This window comes from Thrips palmi, unplaced genomic scaffold, assembly GCF_012932325.1.
Source record: "Thrips palmi isolate BJ-2018 unplaced genomic scaffold, TpBJ-2018v1 HiC_scaffold_4, whole genome shotgun sequence".
NCBI classification, from domain to species: Eukaryota; Metazoa; Arthropoda; class Insecta; order Thysanoptera; family Thripidae; genus Thrips; species Thrips palmi.
Window position 1 is genome coordinate 12,229,703 of NW_023144631.1, and position 22,089 is coordinate 12,251,791.

The 22,089-nt window shown below is 46.5% G+C and overlaps 3 protein-coding genes across 4 annotated transcripts; 1 reads left to right on the forward strand and 2 right to left on the reverse strand.

The window, feature by feature from the left end:
* Nucleotides 1-4: 4 nt before the first annotated feature.
* On the reverse strand, nucleotides 5-1,851 carry LOC117649628. The gene is made up of 4 exons (XM_034392528.1): nucleotides 1,457-1,851; nucleotides 621-834; nucleotides 134-359; nucleotides 5-65 (listed from the first exon to the last, which is right to left on the reverse strand). Exons 2-4 carry the CDS (start codon nucleotides 697-699, stop codon nucleotides 5-7), a joined length of 366 nt encoding a protein of 121 aa, XP_034248419.1. The 5' UTR covers nucleotides 700-834; nucleotides 1,457-1,851.
* Nucleotides 1,852-2,398: 547 nt separating this feature from the next.
* On the forward strand, nucleotides 2,399-11,899 carry LOC117649205 (serine protease snake-like). Of its 2 annotated transcripts, XR_004587966.1 has the most exons (9): nucleotides 2,399-2,556; nucleotides 3,557-3,790; nucleotides 4,631-4,779; nucleotides 5,347-5,471; nucleotides 7,022-7,287; nucleotides 7,946-8,080; nucleotides 9,711-9,962; nucleotides 11,510-11,541; nucleotides 11,800-11,899. XR_004587966.1 is itself a non-coding variant. In XM_034391724.1 (7 exons), the coding sequence occupies exons 1-7, from the start codon at nucleotides 2,490-2,492 to the stop codon at nucleotides 9,932-9,934; spliced, it is 1,200 nt and encodes a 399-aa protein (XP_034247615.1). In that variant the 5' UTR covers nucleotides 2,399-2,489; the 3' UTR covers nucleotides 9,935-10,409. The 2 variants fall into 2 exon arrangements, 1 of the variants encoding a protein (XP_034247615.1); XM_034391724.1 differs by lacking the exons at nucleotides 11,510-11,541; nucleotides 11,800-11,899 and having other exon boundaries at nucleotides 9,711-10,409.
* On the reverse strand, nucleotides 10,542-21,731 carry LOC117649207. The gene is made up of 7 exons (XM_034391726.1): nucleotides 21,519-21,731; nucleotides 19,798-19,917; nucleotides 16,765-16,865; nucleotides 16,373-16,485; nucleotides 11,801-12,369; nucleotides 11,515-11,542; nucleotides 10,542-11,300 (listed from the first exon to the last, which is right to left on the reverse strand). Exons 2-5 carry the CDS (start codon nucleotides 19,893-19,895, stop codon nucleotides 11,812-11,814), a joined length of 870 nt encoding a protein of 289 aa, XP_034247617.1. The 5' UTR covers nucleotides 19,896-19,917; nucleotides 21,519-21,731; the 3' UTR covers nucleotides 10,542-11,300; nucleotides 11,515-11,542; nucleotides 11,801-11,811.
* Nucleotides 21,732-22,089: the final 358 nt, after the last annotated feature.

A 22,089-nucleotide genomic window follows, 5' to 3' on the forward strand; every position in this document is an offset into this window, starting at 1 on the left:
CTCTTCATGCCAGTTCAATTGTTCTTTGTACAACTATTGTTGTACTTGAAAAGTTCAATAAGTTCCTAATAAAAAATTTGCAAAAAATTCGTGTACTTTTGTTGTGTTTGTTTTTTGCAGTGCAGAGTTGTACTCACTGGGCACGCAAATGAAGGGGCGCACAGTCCAGCTCCCGTCGTCGCCACAGCGGGACAGGTAGCCACTGGCGGGCAGGTAGCCGAAGAGGAACTCATGCAGTTGCTTGCAGCTGAAGTGAGCCACGGTGCCGGGAACGGACGGCTGCCCCGTGCAGTTGACGGGAGCGCCGTCCAGGTGGCACGTCACGTACACAGTTCGAGCTTGGAACGGCGGGCACAGAGCTGCAACATCCAATGAAGCAGAAGAGATAAACTCAGTTTCAGTTGTCCTTAACAAAGATTCACCAAAATGTGCCGAAAGTTTGTCAGAGCAAAGCGGCAAACGGTATGAACGTGATATGTGGCGTGTTGCTGATAAAAACGAAATGTTAAGGTCAAGCATTTAGTGTGTATATGCAATGGCAGCATTGCAATTCAGTTCGTACCTCAGCTTCGACCACCTAAATAAAAACCTGGGACAGGCAGTTTTGGAAATTCACTTACTTTTGTTTTCAGGCTGATCAGTCATTGCCACGACCATCGCCGGCACAAACACGATTAGGAAGACGAAGATGGTGCCCATATCGGACCGCTGCTTTCAGGCGGTGATGCACCGCAGTCAGTCTGCCTCTGAACTCGTTTGTCGCTTCCGGTGACAGTCAGCTGAAGGGTCATCACCACCCGGACCACTCCATTATTCTTACCCACCAGAACCACGCTGTATCAAAGCAAAAGCCGGCATTATAAGTTTATTCAATACTTCGTTGGTGAAAAGAGTTTTTGTTTGACTTTAGTGCAGTTTCATCCAGTTTTATCCTTCCCAAAACGGATCTGTTTGGTCTTTCATACGGGGATAGGTATTATACATGGCTATAAGTGTGACAAAAGCTATGGACAATTAAATTGCGTAAACATTTAGTATGCGTGCCGTTCAGTTCACACTCACTGTCAAAACTCTACGAAGAATCACTTCGTAAAACGAAGAAAATTAGGGCATTGTAAAATCTACGAATGCTTCGTAATATGAAGCAAAATCCTTCGTAATACGAAGCATTTCTTCACAACACGAAGCAATTCTACGAGGCCTTCATTCTTCGCAGTTATGAAGCAAATGCTTCGTAGGCTGTTTAGAGTGCTTAATTGATTCCTTTCTGCAATTTTTTTACGTGGTCTCTTACATTTTCGCGCACATGGTCTTTTTGTACAAATTTGTTCGCGATTTCACACGATCTTGTACGATTCTGCGTACAAATTTGTTCGGAAAAGGTCGCATGTTCCAAATTATATGAGACCACGTACAAAATGGTGCAAACATACATTCAGTGTGTTGGTTTACTTACCTCTCGCAGTGACTGTCTCTTCACCGTTCGGTTCGATCCTTCCTCGCCGGCTCGCTGCAGTGACGCACTGGCTTCCGCAGTGGCTGTAGAACTGAGGCACCTCGCGATCCAGGACCGGTCTTCCAGGCCGAACCGGGCTTCGATCAATCGCGGCGGCTGGATGTCATAGTCCAGCAGGTCGCGCAGTCCAGGGAGTACTGTACAACACATGCTAGACGAGGGAAGGTGTTGCAGCGAGCGCGCGAAAATTTGGATCGAAACCGCAAACAATTTGGAATTTCACTCAATATCACTTACTGTTCGTGAATTTGGCGGTTGCGAAGAAATTTGTGCAAACTTAATACGAATTAAATGCGTTTAAGTTTTGAATCTTACTCAGTGGTAAGGAGATCTCCGTAATATACAAATGCAGTCCGGGCAGGGAGGTAACCTGTAGTCCGTACTATGTCGCAGGTGAAATACGGGCTAAAGGGAAACAACTTCGAAAACGAATGAGCACAGCGTTTTAACTTATTTCACACATTGTGTCACTTGTTGCAGTGTAACTCCAACTTGAGTCCACTGTACACCTAGCTCATGTTGCTGCCCCCTCAGCTGTAGAAGAATTTGTTGGAATGCAGAATTCCTTGTGACCACGCCAATTGAACCGCCTTAGTTAGTCAAAGCAGTTTTTGGACACAAAAAAAACACCCTATAAACTCTTCTTGAACCGTACTACAATCGAAAACACTAACACACGCACCAACACGCGCGCGCTCAAGCGATATTCAAACTACGCCAATTAGTTGAGCCGGCAGACGTTTGTGGGTTGGACAAAGAGGGGCACGCTCTTGATACAACGTTACTTCGAGTGTCTAGAATTTTTTTTGAATTTAAAGATGGCCCCTGACTGGACCGGTCTTCCCCATGCGCGGGTTCAGAGTGTTCACTCGGCCTCATCACTCCATCGCGGAACAGCGTGTATGCCGGCTCTAGTCAGCGATCAGTGCGCCGACTCGAGACTCTGCTGCCGTCGACTGCTGGGCACGCCACCATGTGGGCTCCGTTGCTGTTGTTTGCGACTCACACGGCTGTCAGTGGAATGTCTCTCAGCATCCTGGGTAAGTTTTTTCAAAAATAAAAGGGTATCAGCCGCCCACTCTCATCCTTCAATTGACATTTTCGGCCATTGTATTAACATTGATTGACGTTTGTGCACATCAATAGAATGTGATGAAGAAGCTTATCAGATTTGTCAAGCCGACATTGATAATTCGGTTCCTAGAAAAATTAAAAAGTTGAAATGCTCATTAATGTGCACAAAAGTCAAAAGAAAAGGAAAACTCTGCAAGAGTTAGAGAGTGCGGTTCTTCTCGATGAGGTCAGAATACGGAACATAGCGGACTGTACAAGGTAAAAACGGTTCCTGGTTTTCCCAGGAACTCCCTAGAAATCGCCTATGTCCCTACCATAGGGTTCCTGCGAAAACCAGGTACCGTTTTTACCGTGTAATGACGGTCTTGAAGTGGAGTTAAGAACACTGTCGGGGTGCTACTCATTGCTTGGTTCAAGAAACACAGCCTTGGTCGCATTCAAAATTAATTCAAATCTTTTAGTATCCGCGATTGTTTTCAACGTAACGAGAATGTTGTAATGAACAATACACGTACACACTTGCAAGAATGACTGTGTTTGAGTCTCCCTATGTTGAATTGCGGCGTTTGCCATGTGATATAGAAGGTTAAGCTTCAAAGCTGAAATGTTGGCATGTCGAGCCAAACTGTGGGAAAAAATCACAGTAAATCCTGTAAAGATTAGTACAGCTGTCACTAGTTCAGAGTACAGGATTTACTGTACAGTTTTACAGAATCTACTGTACTTTGAACGGGATTTACTGTACCACAGGAGTGGAGTACGGAATATCCTGTACCAGGTACAGTAAATACTGCAGCCAGGCACAGTACATCCTGAACTACAGTAAATCCCGGCAAAAAAAAATAACGGGATTCACTGTCTTTTTTCGCACAGTGCAAGGAAATGATCTATAGTCCATCGTCTCAGCCAGCCGTTGGTGACTTCTACACCGGAATGGCAATAGCAATAACATTTTTGTGGCAACAGGTACAGATTGTCAGACTTCAGTGGGCACAAACGGGAGCTGCATCAGAAGAAGCGAATGTCAGTGGGCGCTAGAGGAGCTGAAACTCGGACGCCGCCCTAAATACTGCCTGAACTCGCTCCCCACCGTGATCGTCTGCTGTCCAGCCGATGGTGCCACCACCCCGTCAGACGACCTGCCTCCTCCCGGGCTCATGTCCAACCGGTCCAAGGCCGTGGGAGACGTTGCACGTAGAAGTAAGCATTTTGTGTTGTGTTCGATACTACATGGGTCGGCCAGGTGGCACTGTGAGCGCCCAGGCCACCCACCAAGCCAGTCTGTGTTGCGGGCTGGCCTACCCTGGCATTATCATTACCATTACGGGCTGGACCACACATGATCGTGTGCCGTTTTGGGCCCGACACAAGCTCGCCTGCACTGCAAAACGGGACGTGACCGTCCTCACTCCCAGCTGAAGGCTCGTCCAAGTGCGAGCTTGCGTTACGGGAATTGTTGCATGAGGCCAGCCCGAGGGCCAGCCCAAATTTCGTGGGGCCTTATACTTATACCAGTCCTTGGCCTAAATCTAAAACTAGTTCGAGCAAAGATTTGTCTACATTTCATTCAGAAAGGCTATTTTACCTAATTTTTGGCCTGCCTGGATTCATCGCCCAAATGTGGGTGATAGTGCCATTCACTGATTGAGCAAAGTCGGGCCATGAAAGTTTCCTTTTGCAGATTAAAACGATCAAAAACTGTTTGCTTGAGGATGGGTCATAAGTCGGGTCATGCATGGTCGGTTCTGATCCCGACTCTTCCACACCGCAAATGCAAGTCTCAAGTCTCAAACTATTTGACGTGAACCACATTGTCTCATCCTTACAAGTGTGAGCCATGTTTGTTCCACACTTGCTGCCCATCGTGTCTTGTGGTACATACCATGGGTCACACGCTTGCAAGCGTGAGACAAATGTGGCTGACATAAGCCAAATAGTGGGAAACTGTATCACGCTTGGATTTGCAGTGCATCCTCATGTGGCATTGTTCCACATGGCCAGTGCAAGAATTGAAATATTCTTTCTACCTTCACACAACAGAGTGCAAGGAGTACGGAGAGTTGGTCTACCAGGAAGTGGAAGTGCCTGCTCTCATCGCCAGGCGGGAGCGCAGAAGCCAATGCGTCTCCACGGTGAAGTCGCTGATTGTCGGAGGTTCGAAAGCCGAGGCCAAGGAGTTTCCCCACATGGTATGTTCGGGTATGTTGCTGCACCTTGCCCGGGCTGCAGAGATCCTCCATCAACTTCATGATTGGAGAAAGTGCAAATGTTTTTAACACAGTCAGTACAACACGTTGGGCCCTATGAACAAAGACCGATGTCTTTTGGGTCGCTCGAACAAAGACCGATCTCCATTGCAGCCGTTCGGATGTTACATCGATTGGCTCCATTAACTGCTCGAAGTTAAGACAATACTGAGTGACTCTCCTTTTCATACTAATTTTGGTTAGCTCAAATAGGTTTTTATGCTACTCGTTTCTAAGTAACTCGACCAGTCGTCTTTTAGTGCTTGGCCTGCATCCATTGTGCACTGGCATTAACTTGTTTGTTGTTCTAGTACACACTAAACTATGTAGTTTTTTTTTTAAGTGCATAAGCTTTGCACAAAATTCTGTATGCGTTTTAAAATGCACGAAAGTGTGCGTTTCGTGCGTTTCACGCGCATGCTCAACTCTGTGCGAAAGCTATGCACAAAGAACTACGTAGTAATTTGGTTTGTGTCGGGCTTCCAACAATGTACCTGCTTCATTCCGTAGGCCTTGTTGGGCTGCCGCTGCGGCTCCTCTCACTTGGACTGCGACGGTGACTTGAACTTCTTCTGCGGGGGCTCACTCATTTCCCCCAACTTCATCCTCACTGCAGCACACTGCCTCTATGCACGGTAAGCGAAGTAATTTCTGACGCTCGTATTTTATTGGTTTAAGGCGGGACCCTGGTGAAAAAACCGCCAAAATTCCAATAAATTGTATTTTCAAAGTTCATAGATAAAAATGTGCATAGAAGGTTTCAGACTCAACAGGTTGAACACCTTTAAGCTAAGTGGGTAGTTTCTTTATCATTTGGAAGGAAATAACATTGAGATCAGTTGTGGTTGGCTTCTACGCTCAACTTTACAGCTTTGCTCAGTCGACAAAAAATTTTGTCGTAGAAAGACTTCCTGCGTTCCTGGTTGACACCTACATGAGTCGTCTTGCATGGACTCTATTCATTGATGACTTTTCTACAAATTTTAGTGACGGAATCTTGATATCAGCCCTACTTTTTTTAAAACACACCTAAAAGTTTGAAAAAAGGGGAAAAAAATCATTTTTTTTTTAAATGTTAAAATTTGAAAACTCATATCTCAGGACAGAAGTTGAATTTGAAAATTCCGTCACTAAAATCTCTTCTATACATCTTTAGGATAACCCAAAAAAATTTTCAAGACTTTCCGTCTCAATGAAAGACGCAGGAAGATTTTCCCCCAACGCTCCAAAAAACACTACAAAGCCACTTTTCTCAGAGACCGTTCAACATTTTGAATTGAATTTTGTTTTGGGAACTCACTATAATGAACCTAATAATTAAGCAAAGTTTCAACTTCCTGGGATTATTTTGAAGCCTACTTGAAAGTTTCACCCGGGCCCCCCCCTAATTTGTTTCTGAGGGTTGTATACACACTAAATTCTGATGGACTTCTGGTCCATAACTACGGCCATATTTGTGCATCCGAAAGTTATGTACAAATTTGTACATAAATTAGGTAATAAGGTGAATTAGGAAGGTATGTTTGCACATAACACGCAGTGTATTTACATTTTATTTTCGTAAATAGTTTCCAAAACAGATTGATCACTCCCCTATTAAGTTTAAGTAAATAGTAGTAGTTTAAACGAATGCGTATTTAATGAAACGAAAGATAATAGCGGGCTGAGAGTGTGAGTGCCAGGTTCCTGCTCTTTGTACGGACGGTATGTCATGTTGTGCAGTGCAAGCATGGCAGTTACCGGGCCCGAACCGGCATAAGATCAGTTGTGGTCTAGCCTTTCAAGTCAAGTCAAGGAGCGCCTGATGAAGTCGGGTAGGCAAGCCCGCAACACAGCGGAGCGCAACGGGCGGCCTAACGCGAGTTCGCAGGCGCTCCATTGGCATGCACAGGCATTTGACAACTGCTTGTTCGTCTCAATCTCTAACCTATAAGCAAGGGTAAATAAGTAAATAACTGAGGTCAAATTCATATTCACCCAGATTTGCCAAATATTTGAAATTTACTGACATTCATCAAAATTTACCAAAATTTTCCTCAAAATTCAGTAAGTTTTGCCCAAAATTCGTTGAAGTGTGGAGACTGAAAATTACGCACCTCGGCATTTCAAGTGTGGAGTTCTCCAGGTTTGTTTTCACAGTGCAGTGTTGTCTCTCCAAGCGAAAGCAAATCTTGCTGCGTCTCAGGAACAAAACGGTGCAGCTGGTGCTGCTGGGTTCGCTGGATCGGATCAACATGACGGAGGCGGACTACGAGCAGCTCATCGGCGTGGCGGAGCGCATCCCCCACCCCAAGTACACCTCCAGCTCCACGTACCACGACATCGCCCTCCTGCGCCTGGAGAGCGACGCCGTCCTCAGCGGCCACGTTCGGCCGGCCTGCCTGCACACCGGGGAGCCCATGGATCAGCAGGCCGTGCCCGTCGCCACCGGCTGGGGCTTCACCGACCTGGGTGAGTCCCACAGAAGGCCACACACCCAATTTCCTACTGAGAAATGCCGTGCAGTCATAATACTAAGCTAAATTCTCAGTACTTTTCGACACAAATCGGTCATGATACAGAGAAATATGTTCGTAATTTGAAGAAAGCGGCGATAACTTACTGAGAACTCTTCACCATAGGTTACCACCTTCACTGCTCTGTCATAATACTAAGCTTTTTTGTTCGTATTACGAAGAAAAGGCTCAATGGGATATTGGGAGTGCACTCCACTGCTGCTGACAGACTCGAAAGAGAGCACATGGCATGCTTGCACTAAAATTCAAAGAGTGAGGCACCTGACCAATTTTGGGCGATACAAAAGGTATGACCAAGGCCAAACACACATGTATGGCCGTAAAAGGGTCACTTAAATGGATGACAGAAAAAAGGAGCAGAGATCAGTGCGACTGGCCCATGTTAGGCTTGGGACGTATCAATCTTTACCAGTGATACAAAAAGTATGACCATTTTTTGCCCATACATCGTAGTATGCCTCCAACCAGGTCTCGTTGTGGTTTGTACAATTCTCGTTGTACTTTTACTGTACAGTTTTTGTTGTACTTTTGCTGTACTATTCACACATTTTCTTGCAGTGAACCATTAGTAATAGCGTGCCACTTGTTGACAGTCGGCGAGCCTAGCGACGTCCTGAAGAAGGTGGGTCTACGCCTTGTGGCGGACGACGCCTGCCGGTCCAGCTACGCGAGCCACAACCCCACGAGGCTTGCCAACGGCATAGACTCGGCGTCACAGCTGTGCGCAGGTATCGGACTAAGGGCCAATATGACGCATCTCGATGATCTCGATACATGTCCATGCTATGCTGTGCATCGATGTGTGAATAACAGACCCCTTGCTGTCAGAGGTTGATATCGTATCGACCTTGACATACCGCATCTACGTCAACGTAACGAACTCGATATATGTCGTATCAACCTTAAAAAATCGTATTGACTTCGATATATGTCGTATCAACCTTAAAAAATCGTATTGACTTCGATATATTGTATCGACTTAGATATGTTGTATCGACTTAGATATATTGTATCGACTCCGATATATTGTATTGACTCCGATTTTTGGTTCAAAATTCAATATTTTTAATTTTTGAACCTTGTTTTGAGGGGACTTTTCCTCCCTCTGACCCCTTAGGTGATTGACTTCATGTTAATTGTGTGTTTGGTTTGGATGTTGCCGGGAGTTGAACCTCGGACCCGTGGCTTGAGAAGCAGAGGCCTTGACCACTGCACTACTGAGCTTCCTTGTGAATAGGGGCTTGGCTACTCGACCACATGGAAAGGCCGGCTTTCCTCAGGAACTAGAATTTAACTGCTAGAAAACTACAGTTTTACTGTAAGCCACTCTGTACTGGGAGTGAAATTCACTTGTCCTAAATGTAATTTATAATGAATTTGTCTCAGAAACCAAGACACCATGGAGTGATTTAATTCAGAGAGCCTTCAAGGTCTTAATTTTCAACGACTGGAGTCGTTACCTTTTTAACTTCTGAGACGCACTGTCCTATAATGCTTTCTAGTTTTACTTGTGTCTGACATTTTATCATCCGGTCATAATGAATTTGATGCCACTTAGTTTGACCTTGTTTGGCGTCAAGCTGGCTAAATTTTGTGGCTTGTTGATTTCCACGATACTTTGTCACATGCTACCTGACCAATACGGAACATTATAAAATAAGCAAACAGATAACCAGATAGTATTTTAAAAATTGGTTACATCCAGCCATATAGGTTTTTATATGAAAGTTTAGTCGTGTCTTCTAAAAGTCTGCAACGTCAAGTATTTCAACGTAAACCTTTAAAAGAAATAACTGAAACTTCTAAGAGATATTTCCTTTTCAATCCTTATATTATTTTAATCACTCAATGTAATTGTTTTTGTTTCCTCATTTCAAGTTGCAGTGCTTGACATCTTAAACTATGCCTTTATTGAAAAATTACTACAAATTGTTGTAAACATTCAACTAGTTTGTCATTGTGTAAAAAGGTATGAGCAGAAACTTTATTTCCTTTGTAGATCCTGCTGCAGATATAAGTGTAGGCGGATCTTCAGTAGTGGACTATTAAAGTAGAGTAGTATTAAAAAAACTTTTAACTTCACTTTTTAACTGCAGATAGTACTTAATACCTGGTCAATAAATAGCAGTTCAGTTAGAAAGCAGTTTGCATACACAGCAAACTACAGATCCATGAGCAAACTGAAACTGGACTTATTCTGCACTTTGTTCTTACCAAAAACTGCAGTTCAGGAACTGTAGTTTTGGCACTACAGTTTAAACTGCAGTTTCACTATAGATCCTTCCACCCGGGTTATCAATCTCTATTATCGCATCGACCTTGTAATATCGTAACAATATCGCACACCCCTGCGCACAGGCGGCGAGTTAAACCGGGACACGTGCTTCGGCGACTCTGGAGGCCCGCTACAGGTGTACGCCACCAACACCACGCAGACCCCCGACGAACCCTTCTGCATGTACAAGATCCTGGGCGTGACGTCCTTCTCCAAGTTCGCGTGCGGCCTCAAAGACCCCGGCGTGTACACGAGGGTCTCGTCCTACGTGGCATGGATCGAGAACATCGTCTGGCCACAGCAGTGACACATCAAGAAAAGCTGACATTAAAATGGTGATGTAAAATGATTGACATGAAAACGATCTCCTCTCCCATTGACGTCCATTATTGACTGGTCCAAAACAGTTATCATTCCAACAGTGATTTTTCTTCCTTTCAAACTTTTTGGATGCGGTGGGCACGTGAGATTGATTTATCAGATAGCCGTCCCCGCTTTCTTGCGCGGCGACGTTTCTCGCTCTATCAAAATTGTTTCGATAGCTGTGTTTGGAGCTTTGTAAAGCAATGATATGCATTTCTGGTATCAATTCAAAGCACGCTGGTGTCGAGATAAATGAAAAACAAAGACGAAAGAACGTAAGGTAATGGTCGAAGGGACACTGGTAGAACTCAAGCGTAGTTTTACGCCTTTCTTCAAGCGTAGTAGAACTACGCTCGGTTTCAAGCATAGTTCTCCATTTCACCCCTCTCCCGCCTATATAAATGCATGGGAGAATTTCTTCTCTACGCTTGACGTCAAGCGTAAAGTCTTCAAGCGTAGTTGTATGCTTGAATCAAGCATACAACTACGCTTCAGTTTTACCGGTGGATGCGCGATCAAGTGAGGCACTTGAGACGAATAAGATATTCAACTAGGGTTGAAACAGTGATTTTATTCTGTATAAATAAGTCTCAATAAATAAATAAATTTTCCATATTTTTTGGCCTTATGTTACGAAAGGGCATATTGTTTTTTGAATTTTTATGGAAAGTTTTCGACCCGTGCCAACCTTAAATTAAAAGCGCGTTTCACTTCCAAGATGTCACGACCAGAATCACGTCGATAATTCATATTTCACTCATTAAACTCATAAAGTTAACTTAACATAACTCATTAAGTTAAAACAAGGGCATATCTGATGGCACAGAAAACACACACACACACACACACACACACACACACACACACACGCTACAAACTCTAAATACAAAAATATCTAAAAGAAGTATTTCAAAACCTAAAGTACTACGTGTAAGTATTTCACACAATGAGCAATTTCACCTTTTTGCAACTGTGACTTACGGACGTTCACAGCAAAAACTACACGAAGAAACGCTTCGTGATACGAAGCCAGAAAAGGCTTTGAGAAAGCTGCGAAGAAATGCAAGCTTTCAATATGAAGTAGTTGTACAATGCCCTGGTTTTCTTCGTAGTTATGAGGCAAATGCTTCGTAGGCTTTTAAGAGTGTTCAGCACCAGGCAGTGGCGTGCGCAAGAGGGGGGGGGGAGTCAAGCATGACCCCCGCCTTTTTGACCACTAGCCAGCCTCCTGGAAGGTAGGCAAATTGCATCACTTTCCCCTGTAAGTAGGCAAAAAGCATGGCCTGAACCCCCACTTTCAAACTTTCTGCACTGTAAAAAATTCCGTACTTTTGTACGGAAATGGTACAGTAAAATATAGTACGGAGGTACGGAGAAAAGTACGGAACGTTCCGTACTTGCTCCATATGAACCCATGTAAATGGGTACGGAAAGAAAGTATGGAACGTTCCGTAGTTGGCAAGTACGGACGGGCCAGGCAAATTATTGACCAGACATGTTCCGTACTTTTTTCTCACAGTGTGTGCACGCCACTGGCTCCAGGCCGGCTGTCCCTCGAGGGGGCCACCACTCTCATTTCAGGCGTACACAAGATTACGGGATTACGGGATATTTACCAGGGATTACGCATGAAATTTTCGAAAATTGGTTCGAAAACGTTGAAAAATAGCTCGAAAACGTTGGAAAATGACTCAAAAACGTTGAAAAATGACAGAATTTTGTCAAGGATTACGTGATTACGCCATGGATTACCAGAGATTACCAGCAAACTTGTACACAGGATTACGGGGGTGGTGGCCCCCTCGCTGACCCTCCTCGCACTCACAGGAGGTCCCACTTGCCGTCCACGTCCGGCCTGCACTCCTTGAAGTCGGCGGCGCAGTCCGCCAGCATGTCGGCGAGCGACTCCGTCTTGAGGTGCTTCCAGCCGAACGAGACCCAGAGTCGCTGCAGGCGCGGCAGCTCGTCGAAGCACACCCGCCGCACGTCGGCGAGGTGGTTGAGGGCGGTGGCCACGTCGGGGGAGAAGACGGACAGGCGGAGGCTGGAGAGGCTGCGCAGGCGGCGCAGCTCGGCGAGCCCCACGCCGTTGCAGCCCAGCAGGGAGAGCCGCTCCAGCTCGCTGCACTTCACCACCTTCTCCAGGATGTCGCCGCGCCCGGACTTGTGCCAGACGCGCAGGTGGCGCAGCGAGGCCGCCGCGCCGTGCAGCAGGTCGCCGAGGAGGTCGTCCGAGGCCGCGGGGCTCTCCAGCCACCGGTCCACCGTCAGCACGCGCAGGCCGCGCGCGCAGCCCCGCAGCGCGCCGTTGTACTCAAGGGGCCGCTCCTTGGGGAAGCTGAGGTGCAGCTCGCGCAGCCGGGGCAGGTCGGCGATGACCTGGGACCGAGGGCAGGCAAGTTTTAATTTCAGGGGCATTCCAGACCCAATTAGCAGGCCGCGTAGGTGACCACTGCCGATTTCGTTCCTTTTGTGGTCAAATGTTACCTACCACTAGAGTAAGATGACCCTAAATTTTTAAGGTCGAAATATGAATACTTCAGGAGATATCGCAATTTGAAATTTTCTCTGAAATTTCTTTTAGTGGTTCTGAACAAAGTGTCAACTTTTGCGCGAATCCCTCCTGCTTCTTAAATTTTTGACTCAGAAGGTCGAGATCACTGCTCCTTACGTAAAATTCATCAAGGAATCAGAATCCGTCGCCAAAAAGCACCTACGATCGAGTTTAGAGGTCAAAAAGTGGCCTCAAACACAAAATTTTGTTATTTTTGTGCCTAATTTCAAGGCAAAAATGTAAAGGGAAGCGGGTCTAAACATAAACTTCCCAATAGTGGAAAATGTTCCTTTAGACTCCCTCTAAACAGCTGCGGCTCGAAAAAGATGGTTATAGGTCAGGATCAGGCAACACAGCCTTAAAATTAGAGAGCGAATTTCAATGAATTTAATAAATTATGTTAGCAGTAGGGTGCGTCGATACAGACGTATTTTTGACTACGACTCTTTGTAAGCGCTCTATGTTGATGATTTTTTGGTGCTGATTCCAAAACTGACCTCGGTACTACGATGGGACAACTTCTTCATGTCCCTATTGGGTGTTAAGTGCCAAAAAACGGAGAGTTTCAAGACTTTTTCTTGGTTTTTGGTCCCGCACACCATCCCAAACTGTCGGGGCGACTGTTGCATGGTCTGTTGGACATCACGTCCACAAAAGACAACTCTTGCAGTGTGGCTGGGCTATCGGACACCTTCCATGTAAGTTCCAGACGTCAATTTTTATGCTATTCTTACTAATTTCTTCGTTATTCTGCCGTAGCTTCACTGTATTTTGACAGGGGTGTTATGTAACCAAATAAAGCAATTTGGCACTGCGACCTTGAGACTCGTGTCAATAGAGCATTCTAGTCGTCCAAGATCGAAGAAGTAGAAGAAGAACAAATCTGGAACTCGCGTCGGCAACAAACTTTGCAGACTCCTGCTATTGGACTGGATTTAGAGATGTCCGAGGCGTATATTCTCCAATGCACTTTCGTTTGTTTCAAATACTTTTTAACCCAGGAATTGAGGATATTTGTGGATATTTCTCCTTGAAACCGGGCTCGCCTTGTACTTTCTTCCTTCCCGCCTTCCGGTTTTGTTCTTCTTTTCGTTTTTCAATCGCCAACGACTAGAATGCTGTATTTAAAAGTAAAAGGGAGTTTCTTAAAGGAGTAGAAACACCTTTCCAAGGTAACGTAAGACCTGCAGGCCCAATGCAGGCCCATATAGTTATCACCTGGCGCGCAGCAAGAGCGGCTGGGGCCTTTCGGGGAATTTCTGCCACTGTAATTCAAAGGGTGAGACATCGCACCAATTTTTGGCGGAACAAAATGTATCACCGAAAAAGGGTGATACTAAAATGTATCACCGAAAAAATGGTCGTACACGCATGTATCACCGAAAAAAAGGTGAGAAAAGGCGAGTTGGCCCTTGTTTTCCTGGGAAAGTATCAACCTTTTTTCGGTGATAGATTTGTGTACGACCTTATTTCCGGTGATACATTTGTGTACGACCTTTTTTTTCGGTAATACATGCGTGTACGCGATCATTTCTTCGTTGATACATTTGAGTATCACCCTTTTCCGGGCCGAGACAGTTATGTCTCACCCCTCAGAGAGTGAGATGTATCACTATTTGATTTTCAGTGTGCTGACCCCCCCCCCCGCTAAAATACTTTGTCATTTAAAAACAGGCAAATTAACGAAGACATTAGTAAGAATAGCATAAAAATTGACGTCTGGAACTCACATGGAAGGTGTCCGATAGTCCGGCCACACTGCAAGAGTTGTCTTTTGTGGACGTGATGTCCAACAGACCATGCAACAGTCGCCCCGACAGTTTGGGATGGTGTGCGGGACCAAAAACCAAGAAAAAGTCTTGAAACTCTCCGTTTTTTGGCACTTAACACCCTATAGGGACATGAAGAAGTTGTCCTATCGTAGTACCGAGGTCAGTTTTGGAATCAGCACCAAAAAATCATCAATATAGAGCGCTTACCACGAGTCGTAGTCAAAAAGTCGTCTATATCGACGCACCCTACTGCTAACATAATTTATTAAATTCACTGAAATTCGCTCTCTAATTTTCAGGCTGTGTTGCCTGATCCTGACCTATAACCATCTTTTTCGAGCCGCAGCTGTTTAGAGGGAGTCTAAAGGAACATTTTCCACTATTGGGAAGTTTATGTTTAGACCCGCTTCCCTTTACATTTTTGCCTTGAAATTAGGCACAAAAATAACAAAATTTTGTGTTTGAGGCCACTTTTTGACCTCTAAACTCGATCGTAGGTGCTTTTTGGCGACGGATTCTGATTCCTTGATGAATTTTACGTAAAGAGCAGTGATCTCGACCTTCTGAGTCAAAAATTTAAGAAGCAGGAGGGATTCGCGCAAAAGTTGACACTTTGTTCAGAACCACTAAAAGAAATTTCAGAGAAAATTTCAAATTGCGATATCTCCTGAAGTATTCATATTTCGACCTTAAAAATTTAGGGTCATCTTACTCTAGTTGGCTGAGCGATAGCGAAGCCTGTTACTCCATTGGGGTTGAAAAGTTTTTCCTGTCTGTCTGTACGTCTGTCTGTCTGTCTGTCTGTGTGTCCGCACTACTCCTCCTGAACGGCTCGGCCGATCTCGGTGAGATTTTGCACACTTTATGGGCATGTCCTTGGCTCGGCACACGCGAAATTTCACTATCCTAGCTCAACTGGTTCAGTTTTTATAGCCGAAAAACACCTAAAAAACGGCGAAAAATCGAGTTTTCTGCAGACAGATCACTTCTGCCTTGAAGAAGGGAGGTCTGGGGGGCTCAGCTCCGACAAGTTGAAAAGTTACAAGGGATCTAGAATGAGGGGGGGTCTGGGGGGGGCCCCCCAGCATGCATGTAGTTACAAGTAGCCGTCGATGGACAAGCCATTGCCTGCCGAAGGCAGGCTAGCGCCGCAGGCCAAGGTAGGTACGCCAGGCGCGGTTTGGAGGAACAGGCAGCGAGACATCGCGAAGCCTGTTACGACAAGACGCGGTCTGGCGTAAACCTACCTTGTGGTAGGTAACATTTGACCACAAAAGGAACGAAATCGGTAGTGGTCACCTACGCAGCCTGCTAATTGGGTCTGGAATGCCCCTTCAGTGTATCAAAAGAAAATCACTGTGAATTTCGGTGTACAAATCGTACATATTTTAGTCCATTTTCGATGAGTTTTAGTGAATTTTACATGTTTGATGAATTTTGGTGTACAAATTAGGGTGGAGTTATTTCCCCTCGGTGTACCTATATTTCTTTTAGTGTCAGTGAATTTTGATGAGTTGCATTTGAATATTGGTAAACCGCGATGAATGGCATTGAATTGGACGTGTGAATCAAAAGAGCGTTCATGTGCTCTCATCATCCTGAAGTCAACAACGCCGTTGCTTGGGCACGGTTTGGTGTGGTTGTCGTTTTAGACGCTGAATAAAATATGGAATTTACGTGCATTTTAATGTTTTTCCACTGCACTCATGTGAACACCTGACTGCACAGTGATTCAACCCTAGATTGAATTTCAATGCACTTCATTGAAATTCAATGAACTGCTATGAGGCGTACGTGAATACGAAAATATGTTATGCGCATTTTGATAGGTGTTCTTTTTTAGAATTGTCTTGTATTTTTAGAACATTTATCTGTATTTCAATGGATTCCCGATAGAAACCTACAGTAATTGCGTGGAAATTTCGTACAATGGCCATTGAATTGCGACAAGTTTCACCAAATTTTCTCATGAATTGCGATCACTCCAGCAAATTTCGAAAAGAAGACGGTAAATTTGAATTCAAGCGTACAACTTTTCTCCAGCCTGTTCCGCTACCTGAAACGCGTCGCAGCGGCGCGGCTGCATCCAGCCGAGCAGCGCCGCCATGTTGGAGGTACGGTCGTCGCCGGGCGCGCTCAGGTGCAGGTTGAGGTGGCGCAGGTGGCGGCGGCTGCGCCGCGCCACGGCGAGCACCGCGTCGACCACCTTGTCGGAGGCGCCGGCGCGGAACAGGGCGCGCGCGTCCAGCTGCCCCAGGACGACCAGGCTGCCGCGCCGCAGCGCCGACTCCAGCGCCGCGTCCAGGACCATGAGCTCCAGGCGCGCCACGGCGGGGGCGCGTAGCAGCACCCGCGCGTCCGTGTCGTGGTCCGAGCCCGCCCCGCTCAGCCACACCTCGACGCCGGACCAGGCCCGGGGGTCGCGGGCCAGCCGCCGCCACCGCCGGCACACCAGCGGCACGGCGTCCAGCAGCGGCCCGCCGTGCGTCAGGAAGGAGAAGATGTGCAGCATGACCTCGTCCGGCAGCAAGTCGAAGTCCGACAGGGACCTGCACCGTCAGGAACAGAATCGTCAGCACCCGAAGGTCCTTGCAGTGAACTTCGAGGGGGTTAGCACTTTCAAAACCAGTGGCCCGACTGTTACATTAATCGGGTAAACAACTTCGAAAAATTCTGTACCACGAATCCCTAAGTCAACATTTAACTAACAGCATAACGTAACATTATTACTACACTCTCAGACCTATATGGACTTTTTTCTCTCTTGCTTATTGCATTTTTTGAGCAAACGTAAAATGTACTATTTTCTTCTTAACTATGCACAATTTTGATCGGAATATAGATAAAATTATCAATAGATCATGTAGAAATTGAAACGTACATTGCAAATGACAAAAAGTCCGGTTTAATGGACTAAGTACATCATACAATAAACAAAATGGTGCATAGCTAAAAAGAAAAAATACGATTTCAAGAAATCCTAGGAGTCACGAAGTCAATTTGAGTAGGAGTGTGGGGAAAGCAAAAAAGTTATGTAAAAGGTAGGGGGTGGCTCAAGGGTGGCTACGAACGGCAGTGGTACCAATGTGGTCGATGTGCCACCCGTCAAAATTTAACCTTGGCAATAAAGAAAAATCAAAATTCCGGGAAATTCGAAAAATTCCAATGCTAATGTATTCCACAGTGATCTGACAAAGGAACATCTTAGAAGTCCATCATTATGAAAATTTTGGTAGCAGAAAGAAGGCAGTAAATTAATTTTCGCGGGTTGGCAACACTTTTGTCGGCGTCTGCGCCCTTGCGAAAATCGCGAAGCTGAAAACACGAGTATAGTCGCGCATTAAAACCGCCCCTCCATTGTTGCTGACGTTGAATTGTTTGGCTTGTTTCAAAAGGCTACGGTTCTCTAGTCATGTTTTCTTCAATTCTGTGTAATAGTTCTCACTCACAACGTAGCAACACCACGACGGTTGGCTTGACAAACTTTATAAACTCGAGAGGGATGGTCTCGAAACGCGGGTGAGTCTTGTTCGAGGAACATGAGCACTGAAAGTCGCGAGGTGGATCGAAGTGATCATGGTGCTAACTGAATCAGAAGTACCATCAAACCTGGCTAAAAGGAGCAGCTACATGACCAGCTTATTCAAAAAGAGACTAAAAGTCTTAAAGCAACTCTTAAACTACATTAAGGAAAGATAATTCACAGATGCATGTGCACAGGTACGCAGATAATGGCTCAATTCACTCCGATTTGAAGAGTAACAAAAATTTTCAACAAAACAACAACGCAGCGGTGCGGGATTGGTGCGGGACACTCTCATAAAAAGTCACTGGCCGGCCGGCCGATCCAAATGGCCACGTTCGAAACGACACCGATTCTATTGTTGCATCTTGTCTACCTGCAGTCAAAGAAATTTTTCATTTCGAACGTGCTATTTCAGCTTTTGGAGTAAGCTGTACAGACCCAAAAATAAGCTCCGCTATTGGTCCGGCTCGGCTCGGCTCCCCCCACTCCCTTTTTTTTCCTTTGACGAGTCGAGTTTTGCCATGGAAACGGCGATTTTGACAGCAAATTTCTCAAAATTGGCCGTTGACTTTTTAACCAGATTTCGGCATCAGAATCAGCGTTCAAAGTTCTACAAGTCTGCAAAATCTCATTAAAATCGTATAGAAAATTTCCGAAATGCATAAAGGGCCACACAAATCGAATCTCGGGCCGGCTGAATCCTGGGTATACTATAAGGCTACTTCGTGCCTAAAAAGTACATATTACGTTTGCACAAAAACCTTTATGGCAAGAGATAAAAAGTCAATACGAGTCTGAGAGTGTAGGCATGAAGAGCATTTGCCACGTGAGCTTAGTGGTGGTGAAAACGCGCCCGCAGGTAGGCCACCCAACCTGCTTCCGTGGCACTGTGCTTGCAGTAGGGCGGGGGCGACGAGTGCCCGATGGGTTGCCTATCTAACGGCGTTTCCCAGAGAGTGCGCTCTACTCTACTGCTAACGCTATCCAGCTAGTTGGGACCGGACCGGGTGACATTTTCGCAGTTAAAAAGAAACACCGCTCTTTGCAAGCAGTGCTTAAGATCCTTCTTGGCAAAGTTGACCTACACGGTGTACGTAATTTAACATAAGAGACGGAGGATTTTTAAGTGTACAGATCGGTCATTTTAAATTGACAGTAATACTGTCATCGACAGCCCAGCCAAATGCGTCCAAATCCGTTCTCTCGTGTGAAGAATTTATCGACTGAGATCAAATAAAACCGTTGGCTAAGCCACGTGCCACGCCAGTATAGCTGCAGGCAACTTTTCATGCGAGAGAGGCGAGGCGGGGACGTCTTTTCCCACATTCAGGACTGCCAATCTGCCGCACGAAATGTTGCCTGTGTTTCAAACCACAGGCGCGGTCTCGCCCCGGCCACCCTGTACCCGTCAGTTGATATATTGAAAAACAAATGAATGAACAGTGGGCTAGAAGATAGTGCAAGTGGAGAAAACTCTGGACGCGGTTTGAACTCCTGAGTAACAGGATAGTACTTGAGGCAACTGAGGCATTGGTCTCCCAATGAGGGATCCATTTGTGGGACCACACGTTCGGTTCGAGTCCCATTTAGCAGCTCCGGAGCCAAAAAAAACGCCTCGGCCGCCTCCTCCGGTCTTTTGGCCCACTGAGCATCGTCGAGAAAGTGTTCTATTTGAACGTGGGAGGAATTACCCCCACACTAAATTCTTGTGGACTTTTTTATGCATAGTTATGCATGCTCAGAAACGTCCATATGTTATGCATAATATTATGCATCACTGTGTACATTTTATGCAGGAAGATGCATAAAATGTACACAGTGATGCATAATTTTATACATAACATATGGACGATTTTGAGCATGCATAACTATGCATAAAAACTGCGTCTCTATGCATTTAAAAAGTCCATAAGAATTTAGTGTGCCGCATCCACCCCGGCAACGTCAATGCTTACCCCTCTTCATAGCTGCTCGCATCTTGCTCCAAACTTGTCAGCAAGGTCTGCGTATCACTACCTCTCCGACACCAGAAGCCGAAGAACCTCCTACACATCTCTGACTTCCTCAGATGTCACCTGAAATAACACAATGTCCATGGTAAAGTAAGAATGGCGATGTAAACGCACACTGAGAGAAAAATGTACGGTTTTCACCGTTCATCTATTAACGGGATTTGCCGTACTTGGAAGTACAGCGTTTACCGTACTTTGTACAGTGCATTAGCTGAGAGACACCCGTTTCTTTACAGCAAAGTCAATCGGGACCATTTTAAACACTCTCTCAAACTCGGAATGGAATCCATGGCCACATCTTTACAATGCAGTGTACAAATTACGGCAAACGCCGTACTTTCAGGTACGGTAAACACCGTATTTCCAAGTACGGCAAATCCCGTTCATAAATTTACACTTCAAACCTAACTGTCTACTAAGTACACACTTACAAATGCATGCTTGCAAGTAAGTACACACTTACAAACGCATGCTTGGCAAAGTGCACACTTACAAATGCATGCTTGCAAGTACACAGTTACAAACGCATGCTTGACGCTGTATAACTCTATGCGTCAAGCATGCGTTTGTAAAAGTTCGTGTGCAAAGAAAAACTGTGATGTCTCGTGCAAAATTGTACATAACATTTAGTGTGTGACGACGTTCCACGTCCCCATCTCGACAGGTCTCACCTCACCTTCCTCCTTCCCGCCGGGCCGTGGCGGCGCGCGGGATTCCCTGGCGACGGCGGTGACGTCATCCCACACAAGCTGTCGGCGCGGGCCGCATTAAGGAGGGGAGGGGCCCCGCAGGAAGGCGCGGGTGAGAGGAGTGAGAGACGCGCGGCGCGGGCGGGATGGAAAAGAGGGAGGGGGCAGGCCCATTTCGCACACCGCTTCGCCGTTGTCCCTCTCCTCATGCGAATGGGACGCAAAGGGAGCAGAGCGGCGCCGGCAGACAGCGATGTGTAGAATGAGAGGAAGAGGCGAGAGCAGCTCTGGAGAGGGGAGGGGGAGGGGGAAGGGGGCGCGCGACGGGGCAAAGACCTGGTATCCGGGCCGCCAGTTCGAACGCTGTGGGTACGGAACGGATGGTGCAATGTCAGCATTGTGTTGCACCCAGGAGCGACCACAGACCACATCACCACTTCACGTGTGTCCTGTGTTGGAGCGCATGGGCATTGGCTGGCTGTCATGGCACCAATCGTGCAATGATAGAGAATTTAAACGCACTGCACCGAACTGGCGCTGCACCCGTGTCCCATATATTCTCAGTAGAGAAGGAGGGCAATTCACTGCAAACAGTTCCGTGGTTTGGTACGGAAAATGTACCGACCTTACTGGTTCTCTGTGGTCTCCATAAGGATCTCAAGCAAACTGGCACGGACAATATGTACAGATCCGTGGTTGGCAAGGTACGGACGGTCCAGGTGAAAAATTGACCAGACACGTTCCGTACTTTTATCTACCAGTGTGGAATTAGAGGGGGGGCGCTGCTGAAGAAGCCGCGAGATGTCACCTTTAAGCATCGTGTCACAATAAACAAATGTATGGCCGATTCACATCCGAACGAATGTGCGTGCTCTCAGGAACGTGACATTTTGTCACTGTCATTTGAACGTGATGCGACGTGATGTCCCTTTCCTGGAACGAGAGTGCGCTCACTGGAATTCCCTGACAACTCACACGTGCTCGTATGTTGAAGACTTCGAAACGACGGGCATCTTGAACGGAAGGGCACTTCGTCAACGGGAGCGCCTCGCTTCGTATTCGCGGTGCTGCCGGGCGAGCGCGACGAGGTCCGACACGCCGACCCACTGCATGCTGTTTCTCGCTGTTTCCCCGTGCACCGCCGGAGCCAGCATGCTACTGGGCCGGGCCGGCATCCCAACGTCTCCTTTGGTCCTCTTTCGCCGCGTTCCTCTCTCGCTCCACAGCCGGGCGCCGCGGCGGAGCAGGCCGGCGAGGGGCGGGCGGGGGAAGGGGCGCCCCTTCCTCTCCTCCAGGTGACTCGTTCGGTTCCCACCCAGGACGGACTGATGAGAAATTAGCGGGAACAGTTGCCTTGCACTGTTGAAACGGTTCCTGGTTTTCCCAGGAACTCCCTGGAAATCGCGGGTGTATGCGTTTTGCGCCGCGTCTACCTGGCCCTAATCCGGAAACAGACCGTTTGCGCCGTGTCGCTTCGGGGGCCGTCTTTAAACTGTGTGATCCGGCGCAAAAGGGCGCGTTGCAGCCTGGCGTGCACGATGTGTTG

What these genes read in the sequence shown, in the direction of transcription:
- LOC117649628 (XM_034392528.1), bottom strand. Translation starts at nt 699, where the DNA reads ATGGGCACCATCTTCGTCTTCCTAATCGTGTTTGTGCCGGCGATGGTC. An exon ending in TGATCAGCCTGAAAACAAAA is followed by an intron (nt 360 to 620) that starts GTAAGTGAATTT and finishes TGGATGTTGCAG; the next exon opens with CTCTGTGCCCGCCGTTCCAA. An exon ending in TTCATTTGCGTGCCCAGTGA is followed by an intron (nt 66 to 133) that starts GTACAACTCTGC and finishes ATTTTTTATTAG; the next exon opens with GAACTTATTGAACTTTTCAA.
- LOC117649205 (XM_034391724.1), top strand. Translation starts at nt 2,490, where the DNA reads ATGTGGGCTCCGTTGCTGTTGTTTGCGACTCACACGGCTGTCAGTGGA. An exon ending in CCAAGGAGTTTCCCCACATG is followed by an intron (nt 4,780 to 5,346) that starts GTATGTTCGGGT and finishes TTCATTCCGTAG; the next exon opens with GCCTTGTTGGGCTGCCGCTG. An exon ending in CTGGGGCTTCACCGACCTGG is followed by an intron (nt 7,288 to 7,945) that starts GTGAGTCCCACA and finishes ACTTGTTGACAG; the next exon opens with TCGGCGAGCCTAGCGACGTC.
- LOC117649207 (XM_034391726.1), bottom strand. Translation starts at nt 19,895, where the DNA reads ATGTGTAGGAGGTTCTTCGGCTTCTGGTGTCGGAGAGGTAGTGATACG. An exon ending in GCGAGCAGCTATGAAGAGGG is followed by an intron (nt 16,866 to 19,797) that starts GTAAGCATTGAC and finishes CTGACGGTGCAG; the next exon opens with GTCCCTGTCGGACTTCGACT. An exon ending in GGACGCCGTGCCGCTGGTGT is followed by an intron (nt 16,486 to 16,764) that starts GCCGGCGGTGGC and finishes CGCGGCGCAGCC; the next exon opens with GCCGCCACCTGCGCCACCTC.